Raw genomic sequence first — 16,279 nt, forward strand, 5'->3', positions numbered from 1 at the left:
TTGTCCCACAGCGTCTGTATTTCTCTGTACAGGGTATAAACAGCAATTGGGGTGCTGGGGGGTGCAGGATCCGGCCCTCTCCTGGGCCAGGCCACATCAGGGTGCCCCCCCCAAGTGTCCAGGATCCGGCCCCGCCGCCGGCCGTGTCGGGGTCCCCCCCCCCCCCCCCCGTGTCCAGGATCCGGCTGGGGGGGGGGGGGGGGTTCGTGGTGGGGGGATCCGACCGTATCCAGGAGATCCCCGCGCGCGGGATCCGGCTGCGTCCCGGGGGTCGTGGCGGGGATCTGGGGGTGTGCAGGATCCGGCCACCTCCTTGGGTGGAGGGGTGTCGAGGGGTGGGGGGGTCCCACTGTGTCCAGGGGGACGCTGGGTGCAGGATCCAGCCGTGCCCAGGATCCGGCCGTGCCCAGGATCCCGTTGTGTCCCAAGGTCCAGCTGTGTCCAGGATCTGGCCTTGGGCTGCGCCCTGGGGGGATCCCAGGGTCCCTCCATGCGCAGGATCCAGCTGCACGGGGATCCAGCGGGGCCCCAGGATCCCTCTGTGTGCAGGATCCGGCCATTCAGGGATCCAGCGGTGCCCCAGGATCCCTCTGTGTGCAGGATCCGGCCGTTTGGGGATCCAGCGGTGCCCCAGGATCCCTCTATGCGCAGGATCTGGCCATCCAGGGATCCAGCGGTGCCCCAGGATCCCTCTGTGTGCAGGATCCGGCCGTTCGGGGATCCAGCGGTGCCCCAGGATCCCTCTATGCGCAGGATCTGGCCATCCAGGGATCCAGCGGTGCCCCAGGATCCCTCTGTGTGCAGGATCCGGCCGTTTGGGGATCCAGCGGTGCCCCAGGATCCCTCTATGCGCAGGATCTGGCCATCCAGGGATCCAGCGGTGCCCCAGGATCCCTCTGTGTGCAGGATCCGGCCGTGCTCAGGGCCCTGCCAGGGCCTCGGGGCAGCCCCAGGCCCAAGACCTTGACCCCCACCATGGCCGGATCCTGCCCTGGGGTGACACGGATGTCCCTCAATGTCCCCTGGCTGCCGTGGGTGTCCCCCGGTGTCCCCTGGGTGCCACAGGGCCCCTGGGTGCCGTGGGTGTCCCTTAGTGTCCTCTGGGTGCCCCCTGGGTGCCACAGGGCCCCTAGGTGCCCGCAGTGTCCCCTGGGTGTCCCTTAGTGTCCCCTAGGTGCCCGCAGTGTCCCCCGGGTGCCCCTTAGTGTCCTCTGGGCGCTGTGGGGCCCTGGGTGTCCCTTGGTGTCCTCCAGTGTCCCCTGGGTGCCACAGGACCCACAGGTGCCCTTGGTGTCCCCTGGGTGCTGTGGGTGTCCCTTAGTGTCCTCTGGGTGTCCCCCGGGTGCCGTGGGTGTCCCCAGTGTCCCCTGGGGGCCCTCGGTGTCCCCTGGGTGCCCCTAGGGTGCCCCGGGGCTGGCGGGTTCCCCACATCCCCGATGTCCCCACGGGTCAGGGTCCCCGGGGTGGCCCCTTGGGCCCGCTGTCATCGCTTGTCCCCCACATCCCCGACGTCCCCAATGTCCCCGTGGATCAGGGCGCCACGGGTGCCCCCTCGGTCTCGCTGGTCGCTGCTGTCCCCCGTGTCCCCGACGTCCCCATGGGTCACGGTGCCGTGGGTGCCCCCTCGGTCTCGCTGTCGCTGCTGTCTCCCATGTCCCCGAGGTCCCCGAGGTCCCTGATGTCCCCGTGGGTCAGGGCGAAGGGTGGCAGCTCCTCGTCGGAGGAACCCAGAGAGTCCTCGTCCCCCAGGCGTGTCCCCAGCCCCACCGCCCCGAAGGCCAGCGGCCCCCGCAGCAGCCGGATCTGCGGGGACAGGGGACAAGGGACATGGGAACACGATGGGTGATGGGACAAGGGGATGGGGACAGGGGGACAGGGATGGGGCCAAGGTGACAGGGGATGGGGACAAGGGGACACGATGGGTGATGGGACACGGGGATGGGGACAGGGGGACAGGGATGGGGCCAAGGTGACAGGGGATGGGGACAAGGGGACACGATGGGTGATGGGACACGGGGATGGGGACAAGGTGACACAGGGACAAGGGGATAGGGACAAGGGGAGAGGGACAGGAAACGGGACAAGGGACATGGGAAGAAGATGGGTGATGGGACAAGGGGATGGGGACAAGGGGATGGGGGACAAAGGGACAGGATAGGGACAGGGGGACAATGGGACATGGGAACAAGGGGATGGGGGACAAGGGGACAGGGTGGGGACAAGGGGACATGGGGACAGGATGGGGACAGGGGGACAAGGGGACACAGGGACAAGGGCATGGGGGACAAGGGGACAGGATGGGGACAAGGGGACATGGGGACAAGGGCATGGGGACAGGATGGGGACAGGGGGACATGGGATAAGGGGACAGGGAACAAGGGGACAGGGACAAGGGGATGGGGACAAGGGGACAGGGGATGGGACAGGGGACAAGGAGATGGGGGACAGGGACAAGGGCATGTGGGGGAGGGGACAGGGAAGAAGGGGATGGGGGACAAGGTGACAGGGACAAGGGGACACGGGTAGGGGACAAGGGGACGGGGACAGGGACAAGGGGACAAGGAAGGAGCGGGGGGGGGAGAGAAGGGGACAAAGGGACGGGAGGGGACAGGAGGGGACAAGGGACAGCAGAGAAGGGGAGGAGGGAGGAGAGACGGGGAGAGACATTGTCACCAGCTGCCCCGGTGCCACGTGGCCCCGCGGGGACAGCGCCGATGGCACCGAGGGGACGTCGCCGATGGCGCCAGCGCCCAGCGCAGCCCCGCCTGGGGACTGTCCCCGAGGTGTCCTGGCCTTGGGGACACGGGGGACCCTTCCCCGGGGCGGGGGGTGACCCCACCGTGCTGGGGTCAGGGGACGATGTCCCCGGGGGGTCACCCCCCGCCCCGGGGAAGGGTCCCTGAGGCATTGTGCGGGGGCCAGACCCTGTACGGGGGTCCCCCAGCACCCATGGGTGCAGAACACGGGTCCCCCAGCACCCATGGGTGCAGGACGTGGGTCCCCCAGAACCTGTGGGTGCAGGGTATGGGTCCTGCAGCACCCATGGGTGCAGGACGTGGGTCCCCTAGCACCCTTGGGTGCGGGGTATGGGTCCCCCAGCACCCATGGGCGAAGGGTACGGGTCCCACAGCACCCATGGGTGCAAGGTGCAGGTCCTGCAGCATCCGTGGGTGCAGGGTACATGTCCCCCAGCACCCATGGGCGCAGGGTATGGGTCCCAAAGCACCCATGGGTGCAGGATGTGGGTCCCCCAGCACCCATGGGCGCAGGGTACGGGTCCCCCAGCACCCATGGGCACAGGACATGGGTCCCCCAGCACCGTGGGTGCAGGGTTATGTGTCCTGCAGCACCCATGGGTGCAGGGTATGGGTTCCACAGCACCCGTGGGCGCAGGGTATGGGTCCCAAAGCACCCATGGGTGCAGGATGTGGGTCCCCCAGCACCCATGGGTGCAGGACGTGGGTCCCCCAGAACCTGTGGGTGCAGGGTATGGGTCCTGCAGCACCCATGGGTGCAGGACGTGGGTCCCCTAGCACCGATGGGTGCAGGGTATGGGTTCCACAGCACCCGTGGGCGCAGGGTATGGGTCCCAAAGCACCCATGGGTGCAGGATGTTGGTCCCCCAGCACCGTGGGTGCAGGGTTATGTGTCCTGCAGCACCCATGGGTGCAGGGTACGGGTCCCCCAGCACCCATGGGCGCAGGACGTGGGTCCCCCAGCACCGTGGGTGCAGGATTATGTGTCCTGCAGCACCCATGGGTGCAGGGTACGGGTCCCCCAGCATCCATGGGCACAGGGTACAGGTCCCAAAGCACCCATGGGTGCAGGGTACAGGCCCCCCAGCACCCATGGGTGCAGGGTACGGGTCCTGCAGAATCCGTGGGTGCAGGGTACGGGTCCTGCAGCACCCATGGGTGCAGGGTACGGGTCCCACAGCATCCGTGACTGCGGGGTACGGGTCCCCCAGCACCCGTGGGCGCAGGACGTGGGTGCCGCAGCACCCATGGGTGCCTTACCTCGGCCTTGAGCTCGTCGATGTGGTCCTTGAGCTGGCGGATGTACTGGGCGGCGTCCGAGTGGTTGAGCTGCCCCTGGATCATGCCCTCCTCCCTCTGCGGGTGCGGGCGGGTCAGCGGGTGCCTGTCCCCTCCCCTGTCACCCTGTCACCCTGTCACCCCGTCCCCCCTTGTCCCCCCCAACGCCACCCCCTCGTCCCCGCTCACCTGGATCTCCAGCTCGGCGACGCGCTGTCGCATTTCGGCCAGGGCCGCCATGCTGTCGGCCTCGCGCAGCCGCACCGCCATCACCTCCTCCTTGCTCTGGGGACAAACGTGTCACCCGGTGCCACCCCTGTGTCACCCACCCCCCCTGTCCCCAGGCACAAGGGAAGGCCGGTGGAGGGGACGTTGGGGGTGATGGAAACCCAGTGGAGGGGACATGGGGACGCTGTTGGAGGGGACATTTGGACCCTCTCAGAGGTGACACATTGATCCCTTTAGAGGGGACACGGGGACCCCATGGGAGGGGACATGGGGACACTGCAGAAGGGGACACTTTGACCCCATGGGAAGGGCTGTGGGTGTCCCCAGGCAGGGGACATGGCTGTCCCAGGGGAGAGGATGGGGTGTCCCTGGGGAGGGGACATGGGTGTCCTGGGGAGAGGACAGGGGTGTCCCTGAGGAGGGGACAGGGATGTCCCAGGCAGAGGACATGGGTGTCCCAGGGAGAGTACAGTGGTGCCCCCGGGGAGGGGACAGAGGTGTCCCCAGGGAGGGGACAGGGGTGTCCCTGGGGAAGGGACAGGGGCGCCCCAGGGGAGGGGACAGGGGTGTCCCTGGGGAGGGTCTGTGGGTGTCCCTGGGGAGGGGACAGGGGTGTCCCAGAGGAGAGGACAGTGGCGTCCCTGGGGAGGGGACATGAGTGTCCTAGGGGAGAGGACAGGGATGTCCCCAGGCAGGGGACATGGGTGTCCCAGGGGAGGGGACAGTGGTGTCCCTGGGGAGGGGACAGGGATGTCCCCAGGGAGGGTCTGTGGGTGTCCCGGGGGAGGTGATGGGGAGCACCCATGGGTACCCCCAGAGGGGTGACAGAGGAGGGCCCGAGGATGTCCCCAGGGCGTCCCCAAGCGTCCCACCTTGCACTGGGCCTCGGCGTGTTTGCGGTGGCTCTCGCTGAGCTGCGCCTGCAGCCCCTTGCTCTGCGCTGCCGCCAGCCGCAGCTGCTCCCGCAGCCCCGCGCAGGTCTGCTCCGCCCGGCCCAGCACCGTGCGCTGGATCTGGCCCTGCAAGGGACAGGACTGTCACCACCCCGTCCCCTGTCACCCCCGCCTCGAGCTCCCGCAGCCCCTGTCCCCAGTCTGGGCCTGGAGGGGGGGACAGGACTGTCACCACCCCAGCCGTGGTCCCTGTCACCACCTCCCCCAGCCCCACATGGCTCTGCTGCACCTGGATCTGGCCCCAAGGGTGCAGGCACCCAGCACCCGTGGATCCAGCACCCCCAGTTTGGCCCCTCCTGCCCCAGCACTCCCAGTCCAGCACCCACAACCCCAGCACCCCCAGTTGAGCCCCCCAGCCCCAGGTCAGGATGCAGCCCGGGCTCTGACCTCCGTCTTGAGCTGCAGCACCCCCAGCCCCATCACCCACACCCTCAGCACCCACGGCCCCAGTACCCCCAGCACCCACAGCCCCAGTACTCCCCAGTTCAGACCCCCAGCCCCCAGTCAGGATGCGGCCCCGGCTCTGACCTGTGTCTCGAGCTGCAGCACCCACTGGCACAGCACCCCCAGCCCTAGCACACCCAGTTCAGCACCCATGACTCCAGTACCTGCCCAGTTCAGCCCCCCCGGCCCCCAGTCAGGATGCGGCCCCGGCTCTGACCTGCGTCTCAAGCTGCAGCACCCGCTGGCGCAGCGCCCGCAGCTCGGCCTGGGCCTGGGCCTCCCGCAGCCGTGCCGCCACCACGGCCTCCTGCAGCGCGTTGGCGTTGCTCCGCCGCGGGGACTCCTTCCAGCGCCCGCCTGCCCGGCCCGCCTGTGCCCCGCACCCGTCAGGCACCCGCCAGGCGGGTGGGGGGGACCCAGGTGGCCCTCGTGGGGACCCAGGTGGCAGGGAGGGGACCCAGATGTTGGAACAAGGGACCCAGGTGGCCAGGAGGGGACGAGGTGGCCAGGAGAGGACACAGCCGTCAGGACAAAGGACCCAGGAGGACAAGAGGGGACCCAGATGTTGGAACAAGGGACCCAAGTGGCCCTCGTGGGGACCCAGGTGGATGGGAGGGGACAGAAGTGTTGGGACGAGGGACCCAGGTGGCAGGGAGGGGACCCAGGCGTCAAGACATGGGATCCAGGCAGATGGGAGGGGACCCAGGTGGCTGGGAGGGGACGAAGTGGCCGGGAGAGGACACGGCCATCAGGACAAAGGCCCCAGGAGGACAAGAGGGGACCCAGATGTTGGAACAAGGGACACAGGTGGCCAGGAAGGGACCCAGGCATCAGGACAAGGGTCCCAGGTAGCTGATAGGGGACCCAGGCACCCTGAGGGGGGACCCAGGCATCTGGGGGGACACCCAGGTGTCTGGGGGGGGGACCCAAGCATCCGGGGGACACCCAGGCATCCGGAGGGGACGCAGGCGCCCGGGTCCTTACCTGCCAGCTGTCACTGAGGTCCTTCACCTGCTGCTGCAGCTCCGTCAGCGACTTGACGGCCTCGGCCTCGCGCAGCGCCAGCGCCTGCAGCTCCTCCTGCAGCCGCACCACGTTGTCCTCGTCCGGCAGCAGGCTGTTCCTCTGCGGGGACACGGGGGACGTCAGCGGGGACACCCCGGGGCAGGGACATCCCGGGGCGGTAGCACCGGACGTCGGTAGGGACATCTCAGGGCAGTGGCACTGGATGTCAGCAGGGACGCCTCGGGGTGGTGGCACCGGTCATCGGCAGGGACACCCCAGGGTGGTGGCACTGGGGGCTTGTCCCCCTCTGCCAGGTGGAGCTGGGGACACTCATGGGACATTGTGGGAAGATGACAGGGGACACTAGGGACAGGGGATCCCCTGGGGACACATGGCACTGGGGATCCCCCAGCACAGGGGGACCCTCTGGGGACACTTGTGTGGCACTGAGGATCCCCAGGGACAGGGGACACCAGGTCCAGGACCCCCGCAAGCCCCCTCTGTGTGACACTCCCTCTCCACAAGGCCACTCGTGTGACGCTCTCCATCCCCAGGGCCACTCATGTCACCATCCTGGGGCCACCCACACGACTGTCCCCATCCCCAAGACCACTTGTGTGACACTCTCCATCCCCAGGGCCACTTGTGGGATCATCCCTGTCCCCAAGGCCACCAGCCTGACACCCACGAGCTGTCCCTGTCACCTTCTCCATGTCGAGGACTTTATCCTGCATCTCCTTGAGGGCGCCGAGGGTCTCGCTCTCCCGCAGCCGCGACTGCTCCAGCTCCGTCTCCAGGTGGGTGACAAACTCCTCACTGAAGCGTGGGTTCCCCTGCCACCGTCCCCAACGCGTCACCCACAGGACATAACGCCTGTCCCCCCCTTGCCCACGGCGGTGGCACCCACTACCTGCACCCAAATCCGGGCTGCAGCAGGGCGCGAATTGAAAGGGAGATGTGTGGGGGCGATGGGGACGCCTGGGGACATCTGGGGACATTTGGGGACACGTGGGGACACCAACCTGCTGGTCCTGCAGCTGACGGATGGTGGTCTGGGCACGCTGCAGGTTCTCAGTGGCCGAGGTGCATCGTTGCTTCACCACCGCCAGCTCTCGCTTGATGATGTAGTTCTCCTCCGCCTCCTGCGCCCGTGTCACCTGGCCCTGGGGACAGCGGGGACGCGTCACCACCACGGCAGGGCGTGCCCGGTTCTCCCCACCAGCGTGGCACTGGGAGTGGGGTGGTGGGGACAAGGGGGTGATGCCGGGGACGTGAGGTGACGCCAGGGCCGAGGGGTGACACCAGTCCCGCAGTGGGTGAAGCTGGGGACAAGAGTATGACACTGGGGACAAGGGGGTGACACCAGCCATGGAGGGTGACGCCAGCCTCACAGCAAGGTGACACCAGGAGAAGGGGTGACACCAGGAGAAGGGGGTGACGCCAGCCATGGAAGGTGACGTCAGCCTCACAGCAAGGTGACACCAGGAGAAGGGGTGACACCAGGAGAAGGGGGTGACACCAGCCCTGGGGAGTGACACCAGCCCCACAGCAGGTGACACTGAGGACAAAGAGGTGACACCAGCCCTGTGGGGACCTTCAGGGCCATTTTGTCCCCTCCGAGCCACTCTAACCCCACAACCCATGACCTTCCACTCAAAACCCACAGATTTTGAACAAACTCACCCAAAATGGGGGCTTTTCCCCCATCTTGGCCAAACCTTGCCCTCAAGTGCCACCGCGCTGCCCGCCCCCGCTTGCCACCGAGTCCCAAAACGGGCCAAAACCTCCCATTTTCACCAACCACCCCCAAATCCTCCTTCCCACCCCCCAAAGCGGGGAAGGTGCGCGGGAGCCTCCAAAAAAGCAAGAAAAAGGGCAAAATCTTCCCCAAAATAAGCCGGACGCAGGCGGGCTGGGAAGCAAAAGGGGGAAGAAAAGGGTTAAAACGCAGCAGAAAAGAGAAAAATAGCTATTTTTGACGCTACCTGGATGAGCCTGTCGGCGAGAGCCGCGCTCTCCTGCGGCCGCCGGCGGAGAAGAGAGAGAAAGAGAGGAGAGACGTAACGAGATAAACGAAGAGGACGGAGGCAGCGAGAGGCAGAGGCACCCGGCAACCTTCCTGCGCATCATCGGTCCCCGTTTTGGGGTGTTTTCCAAGGATTTTAGCTCTTTTTCCCCCATGCTGGGGGGGGGGGGGGGGAGGGAAACATGGCAATGGGGGAGTTTTGCCCTAAAACGGAGCGTTTCCCACCTCCCGGAAGAAGACTTTGCGTGGAAAAATGATGAAACACCTGCTTGCTGGACTTAAATCTTCTTTTTTTGTACCAAAACGGTGCTGGGAGGGGAGATTTTGGGGATGCGGCCCATAAAAGGGGTGCTGGAGGTTGCAGGGTTGCACCCATGGGTGCTGGGATCTCTAGGTGGCGGCGGCATGGGTGCCTCAGAGGAGTTTGGGGTACTCCAGAGGACTTTTTGGGTGCTCCAGGGGGGGCTGGGTGCCCCCAGGGGGTTTGGGTGCTCCCAGGGGAGTTTTGGGGTGCCCCCAGGGGGGCTTTGGGGTGCCCCCAGGGGGGTTTTGGGGTGCCAGCCACGGGGCCTACCTTCTCCAGGGTTTCGATGCGCTGTTTCAGCAGGCGGTTCTCGGTGCGGAGGCGCTGGGGGGTGGAAAATGGGGAGGAATTAGCTCCGTGGCGGGGTTTGATGTCCCCGGGGGGTCGCTGAGCTTGGGGACAGCCTGGGGACAGCCTGGGGACAGGGGGACGTGGGGGTAAAGTGGCCCCAGGGATGGGCTAAGCTGTCCCCAGATGGCTCCAGTGGCCCTGGTCAAGTGGCCCTGGGATGGCTCAACCAACCCTGAAGATGGGACGAAGTGGCCCTGGGATGGCTTACATGGCCCTGAGGACAGGCTAAGTGGCCTTGGGGACAGCTTAAATGGCCCTGGGATGGATCGTGGTGGCTCCAGGATGGCTTAGATGGCCCCAGAGATGGCTCAGATGGCCCCAGGGATGGGCTAAACGTCCTCAAGAATGGGTGAAAAGTGGCCCTGGGATGGTTCGAACTGCTCTGTGACAGGTCAAGTGGCCCCGGGATGGCTTAAGTGGCCCCTGGGGACACCTTAAATGACCAATGGGATAGGTCAAAGTGGCCCTGGGATGGCTTAAATGGCCCTGGGGACAGGCTAAATGGTACCCAGGATGGGCTAAGTGGCCCTGGGGACAGCTTAAATGGCTGTGGGATGGGTCCAAGCGATGCCAGGATGGCTCAGGTGGGCTTGGGGATGGACTAAGCCGCCTCAGGATGGCTCAAGTGACCCGAGGGATGGGTCAAGTGGCTCCAGGGAGAAGCTAAGCCCCCCTGAGATGGCTCAAGTGGCCCCAGGAATGGGCTACATGGCCCCAGGATGGCTCAAAGTGACCCCAGGGATGAGTCAAAGTGGCCCTGGGATGGCTTAAATGGCCCTGGGGATGGGCTAAGCCATCCCAGGATGGCTCAAACAGCTCTGGGAATGGGTCAAGTGACCCTGGGATGGGCCAAAGTGGCTCCAGGATGGCTTAGATGGCCTCAGGGATGGGCTACGCCATGCCAGGAGGGCTCAGCTGGCCCCGGGGATGGGCCAAGGGGCCACGAGGATGGCTCAAGTGGCCCCAGGATGCCAACACTTGACCTGTCTCACCTTGATCTCGATCTGCTCCTCCATCTCTTTGTTCTTGATGGCGGCGTACTCCTTCTCCAGCCTGCTCGGGACATGGGGACAGGCTGGGACGCGAGGACGGGGACCAGACCCCCTGGCTTCGCACCCCACGGGGATCCCACCCAAGCGCAGGAACTCGTCACCCCGTCTCACCTCTTCATCTTCTTGGGGTTGTACTTGACCTGGAAGGCCCTGAGGATGAGCTTGTCGGGGCAACTGTCGAACTGGTGTGGGATCACCTTCTGGAAGTACTGCAGGTGCGGAAATCGGTCATGAAACGTAGCCCCAAAATACAGGCCATCGCATAAAACAGCCCCAAAATAGGGCCCACTGGGTAAAACCAGCCCCCAAAATAGGGTTTGTTGGATAAATCTGCCCCCAAACACGCCCTCGTTGCATAAATCCACCTCAAAATACAACTTATTGCATAAACCAGCCCCAAAATATGGCCCATCGTGTAAACCTAAAATACAGCCCGTTGCATAAATGCATCTAAAATATGGCCCGTTGCATAAATCGGCCCCAAAACACGTCCCGTTGACTAAATCTGCCCCAAAATAAGGCTCATTGGACAAATCCATCCCCAAATATGTCCTGTTGCCTAAATCTGCCCCAAAACATGACCCGTTGGACAAATCTGCCCCAAAACATGTCCCGTTGGACAAATCCACACCAAAATACATCCCGTTGGATAAATCCACCCTGAAACCCATCCCGTGGGCTAAATCCACCCCAAAAGCCACCAGCACGTACCTGGGACATGCCCTCCATGTCGAGCTGAATGAGCTCAGCCTGGTTGAACTGCAGCAGTGCCATCCCCACGCGGAAGACGATCTCCAGGCCCTGCGGGAAGGGTCCACGCTTGACCCCACGCCTTTCCCACCCGGGGTTTTTCCTCCCCAAAACCAGATCAGCTGGCGTGGGGAGAACGTTTCCACATCCAAGTGGAAAACGTGGTTGTGGTCCCTTTGTGATTTATGGTGTCGGCCGCAGCCCCGTTACCTCGTACATGAAGATGTCGAAGACGCGCGTGGCCACGGGAAGAGGGAAGGTGGTGAGGAAGAGGGTGAGGAACCAGGACGAGGCGTACATGGAGGTGAGGAAGCTCTGCGAGCGGAAGTGGATGTTCAACTCCGGCAGCTGCTCCTGGATGCGAGAAATGGGGGAAATAAAGAGAAATGGGGAATGGTGGATGTTTTTAGGGGTTTGAACAGGTCCACGAGGTCTTGTAGAGGTCCCTGAGGGGTCTCATGGAAGGTCCCTTGGTGGGGGGGGCTTGCAGATGGTCCCCAGGGTCTCATGGGGGTCCCCAAGGTATCTTGCGGACATCCTTGGTCCCTTGAGAAATCACGGATGGTCCTCAGAGCATCTCACAGACATCCCCAGGATCTGTGTTGCTGGACACGAGCTCCATTGGGGAGGAACCCATTTCTCCCAAGAGCTGCCACCTCACTCCTGCCTCTCCCTTGTCCTTGTCCCCTGGCTCTACCTGCTGGTTCCCACCACCCCGAGCATTTTGGGGGAGCACTTACCTGCAGCATGTACTCAAACTGGTAGATGCAGAGCCCCAGCTCGGCCATGCTGGGTTTGAAGAGCTCCCGTAAGCGGTATTCCTGCATCAGCCTCACAAACACGCAGAAGGCCTCTTCCTCGGGCATCTGGAGACCCAAAGGGACATGAATTCCCCCTTAAACCTCTGCTGGCAGCTCCGGACACAGAGACTCTTCCCATCAGGTGACGGGATGGGATGGGACGTGCCGGGAACCGTCCCTGGGTGAAGGGGAATGCGAACGGGGGATTTTAAACCGATCAGGAGTAAGTGGGATAGTGGGAACGAGCCCATTTTGTTCCTGAGGCTCAAGAAAAAGGCTCCTATTCCCCAATCCCATTCTACCACGTCTTCGGAGGGTGTTAAAACCCCATTGGTGGCTTCTCTTCGTCCCGGGGGCTGGCACAAACCTGCATGAGCAGCAGTCCCACGATGAAGGCGCTACCCTGGCAGTATCCGACCTCCCGGTCCACCAGCGAATAGGCCTGGAAGGAGGAAAAAAAAAATCAAAATAAATATATGCGTGAGCAGGGGGATTGGCTGCGCCACCATCCCTGCTTGCTGTGGGAGGGCAACGGTGGAGGGAAGCCTTGACCATGGAAAATAGCTTTTTTTGGTTGACAATGCCTCCTGCGAAGACGACGTTGCTGCAAACTTGAATTTAGACCTCAAAAGATTCAAATATCCATTTCTTAATTCAGAGTAAAACTCAACAGGAAAAAATGAGGTCTGGGACGGATGGGGAATGAGGTCCCTTTGCGAGGAAAGGGCTGTGATGCTGCAAGAAGTGATGCTTCCAGGAGTTTCTGGGGGAAACCAAACCCCTCAAAAATTAATATCCAGTTTAAACAGCTTCAAAACCCAAAGCGGTGCCCGGGCTGTAGCCATGATCCGTTGATGTTTGAGGAAAAGACGTTACCTTCATGACGTTGAAGAGCACCTCCTGGCCCAGACTGTCCTGTCCCTTGAAGAACTCGTGCTCCGGGTAGGTGCGGGCGATATCCCGCCGGATGAGCTTCTCACAGGGAGAGGACATCTTGAGCAGCTCCGAGTATTGGTTTTTGACGGGCATGTCGGTGGCACTGCAGAGCAGCTGCCAGACAATGGCACGGAAATGGTGGGGGATCCCTTTGCGGATGAGCTCCTGTGGAAAAATGGGGCAAAAACCTGAGAAAATGGGTTTCAAGGAGATGAGGAAGCTCCTCGCGGATGGGGAGACATCGTCTTGTCCCAGCACGTGGAAGAATGGTGCAGATTTTTGCAGGGGGGTTAAAATATAATTAAAAATAAAGCTACATCCTTACCTTCAGCAGCTTCTCCTTCTTCTTTCTCCACTCGTCCCACTCGTTGACGATGCGGCCCCAGAGGATCCAGGTGTCCTCCTCGAGGTGGCTGAGGTTGGAGGAGGCCGAGGAGCTGGAGACCAAGGAGGAGCCGCTGTTCCTTCGCGAGCCGTTCATGGAGCGCATCGACTTGGAGTCAGCCTCCAGTAGCCTGCGAGAGACCGAGATAGCCCCAAAAAAGCCCCAAAGGAGGAGAGAGCCCCCAAAACTGCCCAAAAAGAAGAGATATTCCTCCAAAACAGCCCCCAAGGAGAAGAGATTCCCACAAAACCATCCCAAAAAAGGAGCTATTCCCCCAAAACAGCCCCAAAGGAGGAGACATTCCCCCCAAACAGCAGATATTCCCCCAAAATGCCCCAAAGAAGGAGACATTCCCCAAAAACTGCCCCAAAAGAGGAGGTATTCCCTCAAAACCACTCCAAAAGAGGAGATATTCACCCAAAATGCCCCAAAGGAGGAGAGATTCCTCCAAAACCACTCCAAAAACGGAGTTATTCCCTCCAAATTGCCCCAAAGGAGGAGATATTCCCCTAAACCACCCCAAAACAGCTCCAGGATGGGCTATTTTCCCCGGCCAGATGCCGACAGCTGCCTGGGGATGGCTTCTTTAACGAATCTGCTTAAAAAACAGATTTCCAATGGGGTTTTTCCAAGAGCGAATTTGCTTAAAAATGGCTTTGCAAGGAAATTTGCATTTCAGGGCTTGATTTTAACACCGGTTTAATGCCAGGGATGGAGCTTTCTGCCCGGTGTTTCGGCAAAGTGAGCCTCAGGGCTTGTTTCCCATCAACAGCAGATTTAAAACCCACCACCGGAGCGGGTGGGTTTATTATTTATTATTTCCAAACAACCGCCTCCTTCCAGAAATCCCCTTTGCCTGCCTGAATGAGCAAACCCTGCTGCTTTCAAAGAGAAAAAAATAACCTGGAAAATAATAAACCGGAGTGTTTTCACCCCGGCTGGAGCGATGCTTGGGGGAAGCAGCTCGTTGTTGTCCAGTCTTTTTGATTTTAAGGGAAATGCTTGAAAAAAAAAGGACAATAAAAAGACCAAACGGGGCAGATATCCCCCGGCACTCACCGATTTTGCTCCTCCAGCTTTGCCAGCAGCTCCAGTTCATCCGGGCTGAGGTTTTCCGAGTCGGAGGTGGGCGAACACGCCGGGGCTGAGTTGACGGAGGAGAGGGCTTCGTGGGAGGACGAGTCGGGGCTGACGGCCGGCGACGCCATGGCGGCGGGGGCCGGCAACGCGCTGAGCCCGCGGGGATTTCGGGGTCTCACCTGGAAAGCCGAGCGTCAGCGTGAGCGCGATGTGACCCCCCATCTTTCTCTCCTCACCACATTGCTTCAAATCTCTTAAAACCCGCCCTGTTTTAGCTAATCTGATAGAAAACAGGATGCGAGCATCGCTCAGTTTGCACCCCACTGAGACATTCACTTAATTCCCTAAACCCCCCCCCCCATTTAAGCCCAGTTTTCATGTCAAGCCAGGTCTAAGTGCATCGTCCCATGTTTGCCCTAAATTAGTTGAATTAAATTAGCGTAAAAACTGGAATTAAACCCCATGTACCCTTGTTTTGGGAAGGAACGAGCCAATGTGGGAAGAGAGGATTTGCAGAAAGCTGTCCTCACTGTGGATTTGCTTTAGGGGTTGACAGCACCCCAGTTTGCCCATTTTGGCGGCGTTTTACAGAAAAATGCCTCTTCGGGGAAGAACGAGTCTCAGTTTGGGATTACAGGGAGTGGCAGAAATAGGATGAAAAGCAGCGGTTTGAGGATTGCTGGAAAAAGAGGGGTTCAAGCGGCGTCTCCGGTGGGGATTCGCTGGAGGATTGGCAGGGATTGGGATCCCTCAAGGCAGCTCCGTCCTTTTTTGGGCTGAAAAACTCTCCTTTTGGTGAAAAAATGCTGCTGAAGATTGGCAAAATGAACCCTCAGTCGCTGCTGTGGCCAGAGGGGATGAAGAAAGCGGAGGAAAGAAATAAAAAGCAGCAGCGCCTGAAGGATGCACCGTGAATGTGTGATTTACCTGATTTGGGCTTCATTTGCTCTCTGTGCAGATTAAGCTATAAATCGGGGAGGTTTTAACCAAAAAGCCACATTTCTGACCTCTTTTTTGGGGGGAAAAACTGGCTGGTGGAGCAAAACGAGCTCGGAGGAGAGCAGAGCAAGGAAGGGGTGCTGGGCAAGCGCAGCCATACCGCAAACGGGGAAAATTCCGTGCCGTTTGGTTAATGGTTTTCCAAAAGCAGCAAAATTTAACAGAGCGGCTTTGGGGGGAAGAATCGCGTCAATCGTTAACGGGATCACGCAGATTTGCTTATTAAGCAGGAATTTTTATAATGGGGGGAAAAAAGCCCTGATTATATTTAATTCAGCCCCATGCCGCCTGTTGCGGGACAGGGATCGTCCAGCAGCGCCTTCATCTCCAGGAGAGACGCTAATTTATTTTCTATAATTAATATTTCCCTGCAAGACCTTGCTGGCTGATATCACCCAAAATACTGTTTGAATGAAAAAAATTAGCGAGCGCCGGCGGCGGCTTTGCTGCAAAATTATAAGTTACCGATCAAAGAGCGTCCGCAGCACAACCCGCCACGGTTCAATGGGCTGCGAGAATGTCCTGAAATGGCTTTTTAGGAAAATGTTCATTTCCACGTCGATGGCGGGGGGAAATAAAAGCAACAGCCACGTGTGGATGAGCATGGGACGGCCGAAACGCAGAATTTCAACCCAAAAATGAGATAGGTAGGTGGTAATATTGTTTATTAGACCTGGAAAAAAACAGGTGGAAATGGGAAAAGAGGAGAAAAGGCAAGCTGAAATTTTTCAGTGGTTTTTTTTGGGTGAAATCTTGTTGGTTTTCCAGCATGGGGAGAAGGAGATGGTGGGCACCGTCCTTCAGGGGTTCCTGTTGTGCTGAGAGCTCATTCCGGGGTGATGGGTATGCAAATTTGCTGAAAATGCTTGAATTTGGAGGAAAAAAAAAAAGTCCAGGGGGGTGTGTGTCAAATGCACAGAGAAAATCAAAGG

General features: G+C 60.9%; 2 protein-coding genes across 6 annotated transcripts in view; one reads left to right on the forward strand and one right to left on the reverse strand.

Moving 5' to 3' along the window:
• EVI5L (ecotropic viral integration site 5 like) overlaps positions 1 to 16,279 on the reverse strand; it is a 19,045-nt gene continuing 2,766 nt past the window's right edge. The window contains exons 2-20 of one of the 3 annotated variants that reach the window (XM_087778146.1): positions 14,328 to 14,527; positions 13,209 to 13,398; positions 12,824 to 13,048; positions 12,315 to 12,389; positions 11,888 to 12,013; positions 11,358 to 11,501; positions 11,109 to 11,198; positions 10,509 to 10,606; positions 10,338 to 10,398; positions 9,265 to 9,318; positions 8,650 to 8,682; positions 7,687 to 7,827; positions 7,369 to 7,497; positions 6,644 to 6,784; positions 5,877 to 6,029; positions 5,135 to 5,281; positions 4,224 to 4,319; positions 4,017 to 4,112; positions 1 to 1,803 (exon numbers count right to left, since the gene is read on the reverse strand). In XM_087778146.1, coding sequence (XP_087634272.1) covers positions 1,603 to 1,803; positions 4,017 to 4,112; positions 4,224 to 4,319; positions 5,135 to 5,281; positions 5,877 to 6,029; positions 6,644 to 6,784; positions 7,369 to 7,497; positions 7,687 to 7,827; positions 8,650 to 8,682; positions 9,265 to 9,318; positions 10,338 to 10,398; positions 10,509 to 10,606; positions 11,109 to 11,198; positions 11,358 to 11,501; positions 11,888 to 12,013; positions 12,315 to 12,389; positions 12,824 to 13,048; positions 13,209 to 13,398; positions 14,328 to 14,476 — 2,349 coding nt within the window. In that variant the 5' untranslated portion in view covers positions 14,477 to 14,527 and the 3' untranslated portion in view covers positions 1 to 1,602. The remainder of the gene's footprint in view (positions 1,804 to 4,016; positions 4,113 to 4,223; positions 4,320 to 5,134; positions 5,282 to 5,876; positions 6,030 to 6,643; positions 6,785 to 7,368; positions 7,498 to 7,686; positions 7,828 to 8,649; positions 8,683 to 9,264; positions 9,319 to 10,337; positions 10,399 to 10,508; positions 10,607 to 11,108; positions 11,199 to 11,357; positions 11,502 to 11,887; positions 12,014 to 12,314; positions 12,390 to 12,823; positions 13,049 to 13,208; positions 13,399 to 14,327; positions 14,528 to 16,279) is intronic. The other 2 variants (XM_087778147.1, XM_087778148.1) reach the window with 2 other exon arrangements.
• Positions 15,897 to 16,279, forward strand: part of LOC104014961 (uncharacterized) — a 10,189-nt gene continuing 9,806 nt past the window's right edge. For 2 of the 3 annotated variants that reach the window (XR_015709121.1, XM_087778201.1), the window contains exon 1: positions 15,897 to 15,994. The gene's annotated coding sequence lies outside the window, so the exon portion shown is untranslated. The remainder of the gene's footprint in view (positions 15,995 to 16,279) is intronic. The other variant, XM_087778202.1, reaches the window with a different exon arrangement.

The sequence above is a fragment of the Nipponia nippon genome, unplaced genomic scaffold (genome assembly GCF_047370975.1).
Source record: "Nipponia nippon isolate SJK-2023a ecotype South Korea unplaced genomic scaffold, ASM4737097v1 scaffold_42, whole genome shotgun sequence".
In the NCBI taxonomy this organism is placed as follows: Eukaryota; Metazoa; Chordata; class Aves; order Pelecaniformes; family Threskiornithidae; genus Nipponia; species Nipponia nippon.